Source organism: Desmodus rotundus, chromosome 2 (genome assembly GCF_022682495.2).
Source record: "Desmodus rotundus isolate HL8 chromosome 2, HLdesRot8A.1, whole genome shotgun sequence".
In the NCBI taxonomy this organism is placed as follows: Eukaryota; Metazoa; Chordata; class Mammalia; order Chiroptera; family Phyllostomidae; genus Desmodus; species Desmodus rotundus.
In genome coordinates, this window is record NC_071388.1 from 40,405,494 (window position 1) to 40,426,265 (window position 20,772).

Genomic DNA, 20,772 nt, shown 5'->3' on the forward strand with positions numbered 1-20,772 from the left:
TATTATGTAGAATTATCATTCTGTTGAATTATCATTGCTTATTTCCCCAGACTATAAACAGAGATCAGTCTGACTTTTCTTTGTATTTCCTTAAACCACACCTAACACTGGGCATATATTATCAATGATTGTTTAAAACAAAAAAATTTAAATGATGAGAGCCAACACTGTACTGTTTATTATGTGCCTGGTTTTCTTCTAAGAGCTTTACATAAGTTAGATGAATAAATGGATAGGTGAATGTATAAATAAAAGGGAGTCTAATCCTGGCTTGTATGTATGGCTCAGTGGATTGAGTGACAGCCTGTGAACCAAAAGGTCACTGGTTTGATTCCCAGTCATGGCACATGCCTGGTTTGCAGACCAGGTCTCCAGTTGGGTACGTGTGAGAGGCAACCAATCCATGTATCTCTTGCACATCGACGTTTCTCTCCCTTTCTCCCTCCCTTCCCCTCTCTCTTAAATAAAACCTTAAACATAAACCACCCCCCCCTCAGAGTCTCAAAGTCACCATTAGCTTCTACTCTCTTTATGTTGCAGTAGGCAGAATTCTAAGATGGCCCTTGTGATTCTTGCTCCCTGGTTATCCATGTTTTTGTGTGGGCAGGACCTATAACTTGCTTCTGACCAATAGAATAGAGTAGTCCCTTCTTATCTGTGGTTTTGCTTTCCTTAGTTTACCAGCGGTCAAAATACTAAATAGAAAATTCCAGAAACAAACAAGTTTTAAATTATGCACCTGAGTAGTGTGATGAGGTCTTGTGCTGTCCAGCTTCATCTCACCCAAAACTTCAATCATTCCTTGATTTGTCCAGCATATTCACACTGTATACACTACCTGCCCACTAGTTACCTAGTGGCCCTCCTGGTTATCAGATCCACTGCCGTGGTATTGCAGTGTCTGTGTTCAATAACACTCATTTTACATAATAACGGCCACTAAGTGTCAAGAGTAGTAATGCACGCAATTTGGATATGCCAAAGAGAAATTGTAAAATGTGCCCTTTAAGTGAAAAGATATGTACATAAGGGAAAAATAAAAAATATATATGTTTAATACTATCTATGGATTCAGGCATCAACTGGGGTCTTGGAACATATTCCCTGTGAATAAGATGGGACTACTGTCTGTCAAAGGTGAAGGAGTTTTTCAGATTCAGTTAAGGTTCCTAATAAATTGACTTCAAGTTAATCAAAAAGGAAATTATCCTGGGTGGAGCTGACCTAATCAGGTAAGCCTTTTAAAAGAAAGTCTACAGGTCAGAGACTGCGAAGGTTAATTTTGTCAACTTGGCTAGGCTATGGTACCCACTTATTTAGTCAAACCCCAGGCTAAATGTTGATATCAAGGTTATTTAAAACGTGATTAACATTTAAATCAGACTTTGAGTAAAGCAGGTTATGCTGATGTTTTTTTCCAACACCACCAAACAATTCTTCAATTCTTAGTTGAGACAAGTGGGTGTCCTACAAATTTAATTCAATTATGACACTATCTACCTGGAGATAGCATCAGGTCCCACAGGTTAAGAACTCAGTCCCACAAGACTGCCCATACTTCAGAGACAATCCTCAAGTCCAGGTTGTCACCTGTGCTTCTGATAGACCTATGAATTGGAGGTTCCCATGACCCCCTCCTCAGGCTCCATTAATTTGCTAGAGTGCCTATCACAAACATTTACTATGTTTACCAGTTTATTATAGAGAATATCATAAAGGGTACAAATGAAGAGGTACAACGGTGGAGGTCCACAAAGGCCCAGTGTACAGGATTTTCTGTCCCTATGGAACTAGGGTACACCACCCACCCAGCATGTGGGTGTGTTCATCTAACTGAAAGCTCATCAGATCGCATTGTCCAAGAGTGTTTACAGAGATTTAGTTTCCAGCCTCCTCCTATCCCCTTTTTCCTTCCCAGAGGTTGAGGGTATGGCTAAAAGTTCCAACCCTGTAATCCCTTGGCCTTTCTGGGAACTAGCCCATCTTGAGTCTACCTAGGGGCTCCATCCTAAGTCACCTCATGAGCACAAACTTGGGTGTGCTTTAAAAAAGCTCCTATGAATAACAGAAGATGCTCCTGTTACAGAGAAAATTCCACTTTAGGGTTTGTGAGGAAGAGATTGATTGACTAATTGATTTAAAAAAATTTGCTCACACAATCCTTAGGGCTGGCCAGTCTGAAATCTACAGGATAAGCCAGCAGTCTGTAAATTCTGGCAATATTTGATGTTGCATTCTTGAGTCTGAAGGCAGCCTGGAGATAAAATTCCCTTGTGGGAGACCTCAGTCTTTTTTCTTAAGGCCTCAACTGATTGGATGAGATCCACCTGCATTAAGGAGGATGTGGTATAATATATACTTGAATAGATAATACATGTTGTTTAAAGCCTGTGTGTTAATTGGTTTTTTTAATGAAGCAATAGAAAAATAATACAAATTTTCAATAATTTACCATAGCCAAGTGAAAAGCTTGGGAATTGATGTTTTTTTGCTTATTGTTTTTTGGTGGAGAGATATGTCATTTCATTTAAAAATTCGTACTTTCAAAAAAATTATAAAAGGTAATAAATATACTTAACAGAAAAAAGTAACAAAATACATATGAAATAAATGAATCCTCCAACCCCCATAAACACATAAACTGTTTTGCAGCCTATTTTTCCTAATAATATATGTGGAAGAGCTTTATATATATATTTTCAAGTATATTTTCTTATGCTGTAACAATTGTCCCAATTTTTCTCCTTTGTCCCCTCCACCTGGTGCCCCCCTCCCCTTCAGCAATCCCTCTCCTCTTAGTTCATGTCCATGGGTCATGCGTGTAAGTTCTTTGGCTTCTCCCTTTCCTATACTATTCTTAACATCCCCCTGTCTATTTTGTTCCTACCAATTATGCTTCTTGATCCCTACACGATTTCCGCCCATTCTCTCCCTCCCTCTCCCAGCTGATAACCCTCAAAATGATCCCCATATGTATGATTCTGTTCCTGTGCTGGCTGTTTGCTTAGTTTTTGTTTTTATTTTTTTAGATTCAGTTATTCATAGTTGTGAGTTTGTTGTCATTTTAATGTTCATAGTTTTTATCTTTTTCTTAAATAAGTCCTTTTAACATTTCATATAATAAGGGCTCAATGATGATGAACTCCTTTAGCTTTACCTTGTCTGGGAAGTATTTTATTCCCCCTTCCATTCTAAATGATAGCTTTGCTGGATAGAGTAATCTTAGTTGTAGATCCTTGCTTTTCATCACTTTGAATACTTCTTGCCAGCCAATTCTTGCCTACGGTTTCTTTTGAGAAATCAGCTAACAGTCTTATGGGGACTCTTTTGTAGGTAACTCTGCTTTTCTCTTGCTGCTTGTAAGGTTCTCTCTCTATCTCTTGGCATTTTAATTATGATGTGGCTTGGTGTTGTCCTCTTTGGGTCCAATTTGATTGGGACTCTCTGTGCTTCCAATCAAAGACTTGCATGTCTATTTCCTTTGCCAAATTAGGGCCATTTTCCTTCATTTTTTTTTCAGATAGATTTCCAATCTTTTGCTCTTTCTCTTCTCCTTCTGGCACCCCTACGATACAAATGTTGGACCTCTTGATGTTGTGCCAGAGGTTGCTTATAGTCCTCTCATTTTTTTGGATTTTTTTCTTGTTGTTCTGTTTTGTTCTTTTTGTTTGTTTGTTTCCTTATGTTCCAAATTATTCATTTGATTCTCGGCTTCATCCACCCTCCTGCTGTTTCCCTGTAAATTGATCTTTATTTTGATTAATGAATCTTTTGTTTCTCACTGGATCTTTTTCATGCTGGTGAGGTCCTTACTAAGTTCCCTGAGCATCCTTATAGTGTTTTGAACTCTGCATTTGATAGATTGTTTATCTCCATTTTGTTTAGCTATTTTTCTGGAGTTGATCTGTTCTTCCACTTGGGCTATGTTTCTTTGTTTCCTCATTTTGGCAGCCTCTCTGTGTATATTTCTATGTATTAGGTAGAGGTGCTTTGACTCCGTGTCTTTGTAGTATGTCCTAATGTAGTAGGTGTCCTGTAGGGTCCAGTGGCACAGCCTCCCCTATCACCTAAGCTGGGTATTCAAGGTGCACCCTTTATGTGGGCTGAGTACACCCACCTCTTATACTTGCTTCTTGGCTGCTGTTGGCAGGTCAATGGGAGGGATTTACCAAGGCCAGTTACCTGCAAGGATTGGTTGTGACAACCTGCCACCAACCTCCACCCTCCGTGGAGCACCAGCTGTGCAGGGGCAAAGTGGCAGTGCTCCAAGGTGGTCTGTAGCTGTCCACTGGGTAGGCTGGACCTGGGGTTTCCCAGGTAGTACAGGCCAAGGTCAGCCCCCACCTGTGTTTTGTCCAGGGCTGCCCTTCTTGAGCTATGAAGCAATCTGAGAAGGCTGCTACTTGTGCTGGGCTTGGAGGTTCCCAGGCGAAGCCAAGCTGTGAAACTAATCTGGCTGCTGCTAGTGCCCAGCCTGGAGCTCACTGAGGCCAGCTGTTGCTTGTTTGATAGAATTCAGGAAGCTATGAAGCATGAGCCGAGACCAGTTATTCATATTAGAAAAGCAGCTTGAGTGGGTCTGTAAGTTGGGTGGGGCAGAGTCTCTGAGGATCTCCAAGGTGGGTCAAACAGTGTTTTCCAGGTTGATGGAGTCTCAAATATGGCACCAGCCTGCCAGCTCTGTGGCTGTGCAAGGGGAGAGCTCAAAAAAGGGACAATGGCCTCTGCTTACCCTAATGCCAGACACTTCAGCCTCTCCCAATATGCCACTGGGTGCCCTTCAAGCTGCCACCTTGGTGGTGGAGCTCCGTGTGAGTCCGAGTGAGTGAGTCTGTGTGTGGGTTTTCAAGAGGAGCTGCTTGGACTCCAGAAGTTTCTTCCACTGACTCAATTTCTGCAGTTTTGGTAGCCAGAAGTTGTGGGGACTTATCTTCCTGGCACTGGAACCCTGGACTGGGAGGCCTGGTGTGGGGCTGGGACTTTTTGCTCCCGAGATATCTCTCCTGAACTTTTATCCACTACATGTGGGTGAGAGACTAGGCCACTGCATGTCTGTACCCCTACTACCTGTCTTGAAGGAGGTGGTTTAATTATGTAGTTGTCAGACTTCCATTCAACTTGATTTTTGACATTTCTCATCGATGGTTGTTCTATATTTTAGTTGTAATTTTGATGTGGTTGTGTGAAAAGGCCAGCCATGCTGCCTATGCCACCATTTTCTATACTTTCACATATAGATCTACTTCTACTCCAAAGGTTTCCAAACTTTCTTGGTTCATAGCATCCTTAGTATCTCAATACTCAGTACTCTGACCAAATAAATACCTAATGATTTCATGTATTAAGTAGTTAGATCTAAACAACTTAAGAATCATTTATGTCCTAACAATTTAATAGATGTGAAAAATTAATAAATGTAAATATCAGATCTATTATTATCAGTAATAAATGTAAATTTCAATCTTAAGTAATCCAACTCCTTACTAATGGGATGTGCATACTCATTGGTCACTACACACCTCTCCTGGAATCACACACTGATTTTTGCTTTTATTGCATCAATTGCTGAAAATCAATGCTTGCAAACATATGGAATCATCAAATATAATGTAGCATAATCTAAAATTGAAACTATGAACTACCTTCAGTGAGCAGTGTGCAAAATGTCCAACAAATATCAAGCATCACTGAAAAACATGAAATGTCCAGAGGCACTTCTGTGAACTCACTGCCATGTCCATAACTTGTACAGAATTATTCATAGCAGCATTATTGCTAACAGCCAAAAAAGGGGAAATGACCCAAATGTCTATCAAATAAAATGTGGATATTCATATGATGGTATACTTGACAATTAAAAAAGAATGAGTAGAAAGAAGGTGAAAGGATTAGGCAAAGGAATAAATACATAACTCACAGAAACAGACAACAGTGTGGTGATGGCCAGAGGGAAGGGGGAGTGGGAGCTGCGATGAGGTGGGCAAAGGGGGCAAGAAATGGGACATTTGTAATAATGTCAACAATAAAAATCAAGGAAAAAAGAATGAGTACTGACAATACATGCTGCAAAATGGATGAACCTTAAAAACATTATGCTAACTGAAAGAAGCTAGTCATAAAAGACCACATATTGCATGATTCCATTTGTATGAAAGGTCTAGACTAGGCAAATCTACAGAGTCAGAAAGTAGATTAGTGGTTGTTCAGGGCCTGGATTTGGGGTGAAAAAGGTAGTGACTGCCAACAGGTACAGTAGTTCTTTTTGGTATGTGAATTATACCTCAATGAGGCTGTTGGGGAAAAAGAGCAAACTAGGACATTATAATTCTGAAGGTTCATAATAGGATGGTATATAAAGCGTTGCATTATGAAGCCCTTACTAAATAGTGGCTTGCTATTCATGGAAGAGTATTTAGTTTATGTTTTCTTCACATGATGAACACTTAAAAAAAAACATTCTGTACATAGCAATACAATATTGAGCACCTTTGCAGCTGCCATTTTTTTTCAGAGCCTTCGGAGATGTGGAAGTGCTGATCAAATGCTATATACATTTTTCTGAAGACCTCCCTCTTTCCCCCAGAAAGGCTGTGCCAGTGGGCATTTCCTTGAGAGAATACAGTACCAGCAAAGCATCCTTTTTTTTTAAGGTTTTTTTTTTTTTTCAAAATGATAATACAACAAACACAGAAAAGAGTCCTAGTATTATTTCTAAAGGTCTTGCTTTGGGAAAGTTTTAGTATTGTTAAAATATTCAAAGTATCTTCGTCATTGTGCTTACAGTTTTTGAGTAGGTTGGATAGACAAGCCAAAGTAGATGATTCAGCTTTGATCCTACTCGTGGAAATTCGCAAGGATTGCATTAGGCAGAAAACGTGGTCCCCTCCTCTATTAAAAGTTTCCCTGACTACCTGCAACAATGGGTATTAACCTAAATTCAGCTGCAGGTTGTGAACACATCTAAGTTGAACCGAAAATAAGTTTAAAACAGCTAAAACTCTAACAGGTGGGGAGAAGGCTCCATCGAACTGTGTGAGGTGTGGAATCGTGGCATTTGACTCGAGAGAAGGCTACCGATTTTTTAGAAAAGAGCTAGGCTAAAGAATTGGAAGCACATAGTATGTACATTTTTAGGCTCCCTTTCCCCCTCAAAAGTTTGTGTCAGTGGTCACTTGGAGCCCCCGAATGCTCTTCCCTAGGTGAGGAAGCTACTCCAGGGCTCCCAGCACTTCCAAAAGTTGTAGGGCAAGATGCCGAAGAGCAGTGGAATAAAGATGAAATGGGTAGGGGCCGTCTGGGTAGTTCACTCCGGCGTGGCTGGAGTAACTCACCGGCTACAGCGGGCATCCTGCGGGAGTGGGGGGGCGGGGACGTAGGAGAGGGTCAACAAAGGGCGGGCGATTGTTTCGGGAAGGGAACCCGGGAGCGGCAGCGGCGGGCGGAGCCCAGGACAGGTGAGGTAAGAAGCCGAGGGATCCCACTGAGTGACACGGTGCTGCGCGGTGAGACCCCAGGGCTGTGGGGCGGGGGATTCCAGTCCCCGCCCTGCTTCCCTGCCCCTCCCCCCGCCTCCTTCACGCCCCTCCCCCGTCCTCCCCGCTGGTTGGAAAGTTTCTAGAATCTCCTCCCAGCGGCCTTTGCGGTTCCAACATGGCGGAGCTGACGGTGGAGGTTCGCGGCTCCAACGGGGCTTTCTACAAGGTACCTTTTTGCCGCTTTCTCGGGTCTCCTGGCGCCTGGGGCAGGTGTGGGGGAGGGTTTCTGGTCCCGGAGAGTGAAGTTTGGGGTCGAAAAGGGAGGCCAGACCAAGGCCCAAGGCCGCTGGGTTCCTTGCTTCTCCCCCCTCCACCCGCGGTTTAACGGTCCCGGGGGCCTGGGCCCCGTTATGTTTTGAAACAACACGTCGGACACCTCTTGTATTTTCCTACTTATGAGCCTTTTTCTTGGGTGCTAGTGCGGTCCTTGGCCGGCCGGTGAAGAGAAGCCGAGTCGCTGCTGGGCGCGGAGAGCTAGCTCCCTGGGAGCAGGCCTGAGCGCCGCGAGGTGGGGTAGTGGTGAAAGGAGGTGGTGGGATTGTGTGGTCACAGCCGCTCTCCCGCCCCTCGGACGGGGCCGAGCGGGAGCGCCGCGGCCCGCTGCTCCGACCCTCCCCACCCCCTCGGGGGGCGCGTCGCGGAATCTTAGGAATTCACCTTTGTACTGGAGTTCTTGGCAAATAAACTTTAGTGTCTGAAGGCTATCTATTTGAGGGTTAGGCTCGAAGAGAGAAAACTAGAAAATCTTGAAATGTGGCGGGTTGGTAATCTTTTTGCGGCCTGGGAAATTGGGCGGCGCCTGATCCCCTCTATTAAGGAAAAAAATGCGAGAGTTCCAGGCTTTAAATACGATTTAAAATGCTAAGTGGATTAGGGAGATAGGTAGGGAGGTGACCAGTTTCTTTATATCAGTTGCCCAGTGTTTTTTGGAAGGTGTTGAGTTTTATACATCCCCCGTCCCCACGAGGTTTTTTGTTTCCTACGGGAAGAAGGAGATTCATTACGGTGGGATCGGGGTGTAAAACAAGAGGGATTCGACAGTATAAGAATTTAGCAGGGGCTTCCAGTGTAGGGGTCACATAACTGAAAAAGAAATCCTTATAATTCTGCTATTGTAATGGACCTTTCTCCCGATTCTCTCTCCCAAAGTATGCCAAGATGTTAACAAGATCAATACAAAATCTCCCCAGCTGTTGTCTGTCAGTCAATCTTACTAAGCCAGCATCTCAAATGTTTGAGAGTCCTGGCTATTTTTATGAAGGGGCCTTCTCCTAATACAGGAGTATTGTGCATATGCTGAATGTATTCTCACAACGTTCATTTCAGCTTACCTTTTGTCCCACTGGATTTTATTTTATTTGGTGCTCGAAATTTACCATTTTCAGCTTTTTTTTTTTTTTTTCCTTTTCTAGTTTACTGATTAGCTATGTGGATTTGGTTAACTGTCACATGGTAATAGCGTAGTGGGAAATCACAGTTGGCATCTAAAGGGTCTCCTGATGTTTTTTTTACAACTTTAAGTCTCTTTAGGTAATAGCATAAGGTAAAAACACCTAATCATCTGATGGGACAGAGTCTTAATGCGTGACTGGTTATATTAGCAGCCTAGGTTTAAAACGGGTGTCAAAAGACCTAAGTAAAATTTGGGTGTATAATTCATTGACTAATATTTTTACTGAAGCTAGTGGGTGCCCATTCTGAATAATTGCAGACAGACTTGAGGCGCAGTGCACAAAGAATGGGCTTACCATATTTTTCCTGTCAAGGGTAAATGAGGTTCATCATTTTTTGCATCAGCACTCTCTGACCCTTGGAAAAGACTCATTTGACCATACATTTCTTATGTAATGGAGGCATGCTGGGGTTTTTTGTTTGTTTTTTGGTCATAGTGAAAAATAGAAAAGGAGTAAATTATTTTGCAGCATGTGGGTGGTAGAACACCATTTCTTTTTAGCTTAGTTTTGTATTGATTACTACACAAGATAGTTTTCATTTCTTTTTATTTATTGATTGGAAAGGGGGGGAGGGAAAAACATGGATTTGTAGTTCCACTTATTTATGCATTCATTAGTTGCTTCTTGAATGTGCCCTGACCAGGGATTGAACCCATAATCTTGATGTATCCGTACCATGCTCTAACCAATTAAATTACGAAGCCAAGGCTTCATTTCTTTTTTCATAAAACTTGCTTCAGATCATCATTGGAAGTTTTAGTAAAGACTTCACAGTCTTACTTTGGTTTCACAGTATTTTTTTAAATCAAGTCATAATAAGTAAAATGTCCCCATTTTGGAATTTTAAAAGTAATGTTGATGATTCCTAGCCATACTCTACAAATCTGCCTGCCTGTACTGAGACTTTGACTCTATTACTCAGTGTTGCCTCACAAAATAAGGTGGTTCTTTGGCAAAGGATAGGAAGGACCTTTTTATGCCACTTTTTATGTATTGAAATAATTGCAATTGAACATTTGGAATTTATGTCTGGCCATAATTGACTTGCACATGTACTTTATAGAAACTGTGGTCTTCAGAACTCTGGAAGAATGGGAATGGTGAAGTGGAAGAAGCCCTGGATTTGAAGTTAAACAAATGGGAATTTTAGGCCTGTACTAAAGCTTACCATTTAGCAGTGGACCCTGAACAAACCTGTCTGGGTCTGTTTTCTTTTGTTTAAAATGAGGGGTTTGAAAGAGCTCAGGCTCACCGGTTGTTTTTTTTTTTTTTTTTTTTTTAATCCCATGATGTTGCCCACTTGGAAAAAATTGGCTTACCACACAAGTGATTTTTGTAACTATCTGAATTGAGATTAATTTGCATATAGTAAAATTTCACTGTTTTTGAGATACAATTATATGAGCTTTGATAAATGCTCACAGTTGTGTAACTACCACCAACAAGATGCAGAGATACAGAATAGTTCCACTATCCTCCAAATTTTCCTCCTGCCCCTTTGTAGTCACCCTCTCTCCTTACCCTCCCCCCTCAGACCCTAGGATGTTTTTTTGTTCCCATAGTTCTGCATTTTTCAGAATGTCCTTTGTGTAGAACCATATGCCTTGTAGCATTTTGAGTCTGCCTTTCATTTAGTGTTAAGTAATTTTTTTCTAATTTAAATAATATATGATCAGTGAGGGAATTTTGGAAACTATCAGCAATTGCCTTGAGGTGTTAGTTAACATTTTGGTGGATTTTTTCTTTCACTTGTGTTTTTCAATGTACAGGTGATCGATTTTTTTCCTTCTCCTTTTCTCCCTTTCCCTCCATATGCACAGATGCATACTTGGCTCTAAATGTGAATTGCCAGTGAAAAATTTCAGGCATGGGGTTAGTAGTCAATATCATCATCCCTTGAGGCATTGCTCTGTAGACATTGATTAAAGGTTTTCTTTTGGAACTGAAGCTTCCTCAAAGTAATTGGATCATTGAAAAGCTGAAGATTTGACCAAAAATTAGGATGTCTTTTAAAAAAAAATATTTACACAAATGGATAGCATGTTCTGTATCTTGCTTTTTATAACTTAACAGTGGATATACAACTAACTAAAGGGATAAAAACTTGATAATGCTCTTGTTTGCAGCCCTGTACAAATATGGGGATTGGAAGGAATGGAGATATGTTAATTAAGCATGTGGTAAGGAATGCCATTTTATATAAAAATATTCTTTTATAACCTTTTCTACCTGGAGTGTGGCATTTTAGGGTTTATTCATTGGTTGCTAATAGCCATATAAGGTGCCTTTAAAAAAAAAAGAAAAGCTGTGAGATAGAACTTACCATGATTGTTAGTGTTTTACAGACTTGTGTAACCATTACCACAATCTTATTTTAGAACATTTCCATTACCCCCCAAAAAACATTCCCATTTGGGGTCAGTAAAATGTTTTTTAACTGATGTATGTGATATTAAACTTAGTAATAACGTGGCAACTTGCATAGCCATGGGCAAGATATAGTTTTAAATATAAGTTGAAAGTCACTCAATTTCCGGCTCATGTAAAGGAAAGTTTCCCTGGTGTTCCAAGGAAATGTGTGATTTTTAAGATGGTTGAATGAAATATTAGGAATATAGAACTAATTACTTGTAGGGCTCTGTGATTTCTTCTTTGACTATGTAATTGACTACAAAACCAAATTTAAAGTATGATATTTTTAAAATGTTCTTATTAAGCTTAGCTTAATATAACATTAAAACATAATATGATAGTAAGTAAATTATGCAGGTTTATTATCACCAGTGATGATGACCTGTGGAGTTGCAGAAGAGTTGTTCTCTGAGAGTGTAGTGACTTTTTAAAGTTAGTATAGTTTATTGTTGATTTCTTTGTGGAGATTAGTAATTGAGGAAAAGGTGGTGGCTCTCTTAATATTAGGAACACTGTTAAATTTAAAACATACCATTCCAGATATTTTAAAGATAATTTTTAGTTTTACATGTTTTAAAAATGTGATTATTATGAAAATGTAAAACTTTAAATGTAAATGTAAAAAAGATTTAACTAAATGAAAATACTAATTATCAAATTTTAAGTCAAGTGTACTTTTCCTGTAGTTATGTTTTTTTATTACAAGAACAACACAATTATGAACAATCTGAAAACAAATAATAAAACAATCTTATCTACCTCGAGATAATATTGTCAAAGCCTTGATTTTACATACTTATAGAAAGTATGCCTTTTTCCATTATTTTTACTTTTTTGTACCAGTATATTTCCATCATCATCCTGTTTGTGTGCTGCTGCCTTTTCTGAGTGCCTGATGTCTACTTGATAGTCTATGTCACTTACACCAGTATTTCCTGATTTTCTCTCAAGGATTCCATGAAGTATGTGGTATTATCCCTATTTTACATTTTAGGAAACATTAACTTGTCCAAGATTTCACTGTAGCTGAAGTGAGATTTAACTTTAGGGCTTCTCATTTCCAATTGCCTAGTTGAGCAAGTATTAGAAGTTCTTCAAAGGAAATTTTAGGGTAGTTAGGAACACAGGGCAGACACTTGAATGGATAGTAACTCAAAAAGTGAGGTCTCTTCCACAATGTTAAGGATGTAACAAACTAGTGTGTTGGTGTTTTGTTTTTGTGTTTTTGGTGGGGAGAGCAATATGCCTTTCATGTCTGACCCCTAATTCTTACACTGGCTGGTTATAAGACTTTGATTTTTTTTTCATTTGCAGTATTAGAAGTTGGATATCTTATAACAAAGTTTTCAAGTGGTGAATCTGCTAGGTTCTGTTCACATCTATCTCTAACAACAGCTATTTTTTATTACGCTTGCTTGCAGACTATCAGATGGTCGAGGTACTTCACAAGAATTTATCTTTTAGTCTCTTTAATCACAGTGAGGGGGAGATAATGTTACCATCAGTTGAGGAAGCTGAGGCTAATCTAGGTCCATTAAATTAATAGGAGCTGATTCAAGCTTCTATGGCTTATCAAATTATTATTATAAATTTCTACTAATTAAGACAATGGAAGTCAAAGAGAACTGAATTGGGAGGATTCCTGGAGAAATAATTTGAGCTATGTCTTCACTTTACAAAAATCTACTCTTTACAATTTGGTAGCCACTAGCTATGGGGCTGAAATGTGCTAGTCTGAGTTGAGATGTGGTTTAATTGTACAATCTATACTGGATTTCAGAGACTTAGTATGAAAAAAAGCATATACCTCATAATTTAAAAATACTGATTTTGAAATATTGAAATATTTAATTGAAATATTTATATATACTGGATTAAATAAAATTACAAAATATGTACCTGTTTTTACATGGCTACTAGAAATTTTAAAACTAGGTATATGGCTCAAGTTATAATTTGTGCTGGATATAACCATATATTTCTGTCATCCTCAGTTGTTAGCTTTATACTGATTATGTAAAGTATTTGGGAAATGTTTGAAATAGTTTATGCATTTATAGTATGAAGCTTTTTTCCTTATAATGTGGCACTTCATGGTGGTAATCATGCCAGTAGCATATTCTTTTGAGGGTGTCAGAACTTTTTTTTTAAAAAGTTTATTTTTTATTTACAGTTGATGTACAATATTACTTTCAGGTGTACAACAGTGAGTAGATATTTATATACCTTATGAAGTAACGTATTTTGCTGTGTATAATGCACACTTCTTTGCCTAGGTTTTTGAGGGAAAAAATAAGGGTGTGCATTATACATGGGTAGCATTAATTACTGTGTATAATGTGTGTTATGCACGGGAATTAGCACTAAAACAGGGGTGTGCGTTAGGTACAAGAGTGCATCGTACACGGCAAAATATAGTGATGCCCCTGGTAAGTAAGTCTAGTGCTCATAGGACACCATACATAGTTACCGCAATATTGTTGAGCATGTTCTCTATGCCACATAATATTTTTGAGTATCAAAGGCTTTAGAAGATTCTTTGGGAGATGTTCGGCAAATAGTAAGAAAATTGTTTTGATGGTTGTCAAATTTTCTAGGACCAAATCCTCATTAGAAAGGAGTTCATTAATTTGAATATACATGTTTACATATATGATAATTCCTTTAATTTATTTGTCCTCACATTAAAGAGACCAAAAGCTATGACAAAATTGAACCAACATTAAATCTGAGTTAAATATCAAGTGTTTTAATTTCTCTCTCATACTTTAGCCTCAGGTCTTTTTGCTTAGCCTTTTTGGGAGGATGAGTAGAGGTCTCCCCTAGTAAAAACTGATGGAGTTTATAAGTATTGTTGGCAAAGGAACATGAATTCCTTTGGCAAAATTTCTTCAGGATAATTAGTCATATTAAAATTTTTATTCTTTCCCATGTTTTAACTTTTTTGTTTTATAGCTTTTCAGGTTATTTTCAACTCTTAGGTTTTCTAGTGACTTGAGGTATGTACTTAGTGCACTTAGTACATAGTAGGCTCTCAGTACATATTGAATGAACAAATGAAGCAGTTATTCTTGGCTTTTGGACACTCTTTGATTTACTGGTAATCTTATACAGTATAACATGCATATAAAACTTCATTTTTAATTTTGATTCAAACAAATTGGCTTTTTTAGGGGTTGTGTGTAGATTCTGGTCAAGTTCAGATGTTGTAATAGAACTTTAGGCATACACAGAACTATAGGGAACTTCATTCAATGCTTTGCAATAGTAAAGTCATAATAGCTTTGGGTGGCCATTAGGAACCACCAAGTCTTTCCATTTCAAGGAGCACTGTTGGATATTGCAAACTTGTGAAATTAATACGGCAACAACTTTAGTGGTCTACAGGCATTATTAGATATTTATGAATTCTAATGAAATCCTCATATCCTCAATGTTACTCTTTTATTTAGAACACTTAAATTCTGAGTACTAATGAATGCTGCTGAATGCTTCCCTTGAATAACTTTTTTCTTAATAGAACTTATTCTATAATGATGCAATAATTTCTGTCATATGTGTGTAATTAGTAAATTTGCAGATTTTTGTATTTGTAGAACCTGTCCATGGATTTAAAATAATTTGTAGATTTTTATGTAGGTCATTAAAAAGTGTATTGTTTGAACTTATATTTTTTCTGAAGAGATTTGCAAAGTATATTTGAAAATCCATAATTATAATGGGGCATTTTAACACTTTTTCAGGAACTGAAAAGCAATATTTGGTAGCATACCAAATGAGAAAATAGTTAAAATATTTTTAGGAAACACCTACAGAAGTATTCATTTGACAGAAAATATACGTACTTTTGATCACCTAGCAAACAGTTGAAAACATACTGAGGGATTATATTCAGCTGTCAGTAACAGGAAACACCCACAGTCTTCCCGACAGGAGGAAGGTGTTTGTTCTAACAAGGAAAGGCAAGTTCAAGGCAGCCATTGCACATGCAGCAAAAAAACAAATTCCCATGTCCCTCTTTTTGACTGCACCATTGTAGATGTCATGGTGAATCAGAAAAAAATACTCACTGGCACTATTAACAGCATAATGTATTTCATACACAGATTAGACTTCTACAGATATAATCTAGAGAAGAGGGGAATTAGACATTAGCATAAAAGTCTGACTCAGTTAGTTACCTGGTGAAGTTAAAACATTTTTTGATTGCAGTAGCAGTCTTTAATGTATGTGCTTGTTATCAGAATCAGATTACAACTAAGATCTTTTAGGTGTTGTAAACATCAAAGAAACAAGTTACTTAGAAAGCAGATTTGAGATCCCTAAAGATGGGACAGTTAAAAAGATGTGGGGAGTGGTGAGATATCTCAACTCTTTAAAAAAATATCTATACATGCAATACGTAGGTATAATTTTACATATGCATAAGTATATACAAACTTTATTGTAATATATTTTTTTTTTTTTCCTCTTGGCTTCCTTTTACCACTTGATTTCTTTTCCCCATTTCATTTTAGGCAACCCATTTATAGCCACATACACATTATACCTGATTTTCTGCTATACTCAACAGAATAGTATGCAGATACATATTCAAATACTAATATAGGTTTTTTTTCCATATTGCTCTATAAAAGTAAGGTAATCTACATCTTGGCCGTTTTCACTTGGAATGTAATTTTTTTAATGGTTACATAATGTTTCACAGTAAAAATTACTTGAAATCCAGCCATTCCCCATTTAGTGGGCACTCATTGGTTCTTATTTTTTTGCTACTTCACATATCTGTTATCATTGGATAGGTTTCAAAGAGTGGGATTAACCTGGTGAGAGGGAACTTTTTTTCCCCCAAAAGGTTTAATACTTCCTTTTTCATCCATTGATGAATGTCAACTCTTTTCTTTATAGCGTGGCTAGAAATGGGTTTTATAATCTTCAGTTTTGTCTGTTGGATGTAAAGGGTTATCTCATTGGAACTTGGACTTGAAGACCCCCATGGGTGAATTTTAACATTTGTTGGCCATTTGGATTTACTTTTCCATAAATTGCCTGTCGTTTGCCCATTTGTCCATTGGGGTATCATTTGTCACTTTGGGATTACTTAAGAGTCATTTATTGCAAGAGTGTCTCCTCCACATCTATTATGTGTTGACTTTCTGGTATCCCTGGCCATAGAGATTGTGTTGTTGTTTATTTATTTATTTTTACTGTACTGAACTGTTTTTTCCCCGTTATGACTTAAGGGTTTCCAGTCCTGGTTAAAACAGCCTGTGTTCAGATTACAGATAAAATTTCTTAGGTTTTCTTGTAGATTGTCATTTTATATTTACTACATCAAGACTTACTTTTGAACATATAGGCAGTTGTGTTAGCACCATGTGTTAGGTAATCTCTGTTCTAAAACTTTTTTTTCTCTTTTTGGGCATGTGGGGGAATTGGATACTTGCTCTCTTTAGCCAAATCTTCCTCATTTCGAGGATTGGGATGGAAGAGGGATGTCCAACTCCAAGAAAGCCGAGTCTCAGGGTTGATAGAACATCTTGAGAATTGCTCCAGAAAGTCTCTGGGGTGCTCTGGGAAGACCATGATGTCCCTGAAGGGGGACATTGTGACTTGCTTTTGAGCAAATGAAGCAACTTAGGGGTCTTATTTTCCTTATTTTACTGCCCTGGGTGCGTGTGCGCACGCTGGTCCCCCGTCCTTTTTACTTACCACATAGTAAATAGTGGGTCTGAGCCCACTCTTAATGATAACACCCCACTCTACCATAGGGTCTTCAGTGAGATTTTTTTCCTTTCTTTGTTAATAATGAGTTCTTTTTATATTTGTTAGCTGTATACATAGTTCAGAAACAAAATATTTTATTATAAATTATTTAAATTGCCTGACATAAAAGCTCCAGGAAGATTTACCATGGTATTTATCGGGGGTGAGAGGAGTAGCTTTAAGTACTTCGGGCACACCTTTGAGTGCCTGGAAATAACCTTAGTTTAAGATGCATCATTCAACTGTTTGAAAATTGAGACTCACATATAATTGCTTAGGTTATCATGATCACTTGCATCTGGGAGCCCTTAAGTTAGTTTTCTCAACCTAATAGAGTTTCTCATCTGAATTATAAAACACACTTTTTTCAATTTTTCAAGGATGGTGCATAGCTAGTTCCAATCTAGATGCATGGGAGGAAATTAATTTATTATAAATACTAAGTGCCTTAATGATTGGGATGTATTCTTTTAGACCCCCATTTAAGAAAAACTGTTTCCTGTATTCATTTTTCTCTTTTTAATCCTGTAAATTGGATCATATGTGTCTAGAGTGCAAAGTAGGACAACAGATTATTCTGATTGTTGGAATATTGATTTGAGATATAAAAGTCAAAGGTGGAGATGTCTCTAGTTGGAAGTTGGGTTTGGAGTCAGGAAGTAGGTTATTTTTCCATATATTGATTTGGGAAGTTAGTGGAAGATCCATATAATTTCATTGTATTGAAAATGGCATCAATTACAAGAGGCACTAAGAGGATATGTTGCCAGTTAACCTTAGTGGTAGTTTCCTTTGTCTTTAAGAATTCTTGTTGTCTACTTATTGAAAGTTCATCTTTAAACACTTGCATATGTAAAATGGAAAATATAAGCATTTATATTTAAACCGATAAAATTTAAATTGGTTAAAACATCTTCACAGTCAGTTGATTGTGTTTCTTCTCACCTTCCTCAGTGCCATGGAGAGCATTGATGTTGCAAGCATACTTTAAAAGAGCTTTCCTCTATTATCTCCAGGATTTTCTTCCAAGAATTTTCACCCACTCTGCAAGTTTTGATGCTGGTGCTTTCTTGATTTTATCAGAAGGTGTCAGCAGAACAACCTTCTGGTAAGAAACCTCAATCTTTCCTAAAATGGTCCTTCATCGGTTTGCTGAATGAGATATCTAGGTGTTGCAGTCAAATGTCAAATAAAATTGCAAGCAAACCACGATTGATCATAACTGAACAGTGACATTCATATTTATGTCATGACTGCCATATGGCTATCAGCCCTTCTAAGATGCCATAAATTGTAAGAAGCATCCCTGTTTCAGAGACTTTAAATTGTTAGAATTGATGGGCGTGGAAGGTAGACTGGGGTCAGAGAATGAATCAGTAAATAAACTGATAGTTGATCAGAGTAACAAGTTATAAATCCATTGTGGCAGTTCTTGATAAACAAAAACCTGAGGCAGATTTTACATTAATATGCTTTTTTCCTTTCTCATGGGTCGTGTTTTGTAATTAACATTTATCCGCAGCAGTAAACTTTACCTGATGTAGTTGGGGCAAATGGAGACTTTGATTATGGGATCTGGTATATAGAGAAATTTATTTTAATCAGCTTATTTTTGGACCACAGTATTTTATCACTTCTGCTTCAGTAATTAAGCCATCAACTATAATGTTTTAACACATTTGAGGAGGCATCAGAAATGGAGTTACTTCACTGTTGTGCCAAATAAATGGAAAAATAAAACCTGTAAATTTCACAATAGTGAAGAAAGACCGACAGAAGTATCAAAATGAGTAGATCTTAAATTATATAAGAATGTTTGATCAGTTGGGAGCGAGAGAACTTTTTGCTTGCTTAAGAGAATAAATGTGAACTAAAGATTTGATTTCTTCCTTTTACCACTTGAGATTGAGATTAAAAACCTACCCTCCGGTTAACAAGATTGTACTGTTTCTTGCTAAGTCTATTAGCAATCGTCAGACTCTTCTAAGAATTTTGAAATTTATGAAAGAGTTACAGCTTTAGGGTATAAATCTTATGTTTTGGGATCTGGGCTTTCACTCTAAACCTTTGAGGGTTCATGCTGTCTGGTTTCTGTTAGAAGTTTGCTGAGTATTGAGGTTTTTAAGTTTCTGTTTCCTCTTTATAAGGAATGTAAATTTAGGGTTGTTATGAATTGCAATAGTAGGAAGTCATTAGTGGATTTTTTAAAAATCCAAAGTAATAGGTGAATTTGAAATGATAGTTTGCAGTCAAAGGAATTTTCCTAGACTAGAATATGTTCTTTATGAATTTAGTGGTGGGAATGTTTCCAAAGGGATTCATGCATCTCTAGATTTTTAAGCTACAGCTCAAGCAAAGTCTGATGAATTGGTCAGTATTTTAAATATTAAAATGTTGTTACTATTTTTTTCCCCTTCTGGTCTCAGTTCCGTCATGTGGTTAAAATGTTATTTTTAACTTGAGTTTATGTTTTGGACAAAATAGCTGCCTTTCCAATTGTGAACTAGGTTTTGATGTTTTTTTCTGGAAGTTTGCCTTTAAATAGGCTTTTTTAGGAAAGGTGCCATACTTCAAATTAGTAGTGCTATCAGACTTAACCTTTTGAAGTTTAAAACTATGAATTAGCAAACAAGCATTTTATTATCTGATTGATGATGATTTAATGAAAAGACCTCCAAACAGAAGATGAGGTTTTAAATTCAGTACTAACACACTTTGGGGCTATGTAGATGAATATGTTTTCAGCTTCCTTTCTCTAGTATGAGGGATCTGGAAGGTCTATAAAAAAATTTTTGTCCCTCTTTAGACTCATTAGCCATGGGCCGTAATTCATTTCTTCTTATTGTTGACTTATATCTACTCTGAATTCCTGAAATACAGATGATGTTGCTTTCTGTTTAACTAGTAGGATTTTCTTTCATGACTACTTTCCCTTTGACTACTTTCATCAAGTTGGAAAGCCTGTTTTTCAGTTGTAGTGTTCTGTAACTTCAAAAATGTATACTTATATTAACCAGATACCTTATGCTCCTTGTTCTTTCCACAGGCCATTTAAGCACGCACTTCAAAATTGCCATACACCTTGTGCAAATATTTAAAAAATGAGGTTGATTTTTATATTCTGATAGGGAAGGATCTACAAGATACAAAGTGGGAATAGAAAAGCTAAGTTCGAAACAAATTGTAAATGTGTGGCTCTTTAAAGTATTAAAATCACTGCTGCTTTTTTTGTGAATTGCCTATTCACATAGTTCATACTCATTCTTTTCAGCTTGTTTAGTTTGTTCTTAGTGACTCACCTGAGGATATCATAAATTGGGTATTTGACTCCGTTGTTTGTAGTTTGACCCTCTTTTTTTTCTTTGTGATATTGTTTGCTTCTCATATTTTAGCTATTAGGTAGTATAAGTTTATCAAATCTTTTGTTTGTGGCTGTGTGTGTGTGTGTGTGTGTGTGTATTTGTGGTACAAAGGCCTTAGTCCAAGGTTATAAATAATTTACTTGTGCTCACTCCTATAGTCTTTATTGTTTTAAAAAAGTTCGAGTCTGTTATCCATTGGTTTTTGGTGAAGAAACCCATTTTCTGTTTCCTCAATAATTATCT

General features: G+C 37.6%; 1 protein-coding gene across 6 annotated transcripts in view; it reads left to right on the forward strand.

Annotated features, from left to right (window-relative positions):
- The first annotated feature begins 7,483 nt into the window (after positions 1–7,483).
- The window catches only part of FXR1 (FMR1 autosomal homolog 1), a 52,732-nt gene continuing 39,443 nt past the window's right edge, over positions 7,484–20,772 (forward strand). For all 6 annotated transcript variants that reach the window (XM_045198388.2, XM_024563918.3, XM_024563953.3 and 3 more), the window contains exon 1: positions 7,484–7,701. In XM_045198388.2, coding sequence (XP_045054323.1) covers positions 7,651–7,701 — 51 coding nt within the window. In that variant the 5' untranslated portion in view covers positions 7,484–7,650. The remainder of the gene's footprint in view (positions 7,702–20,772) is intronic.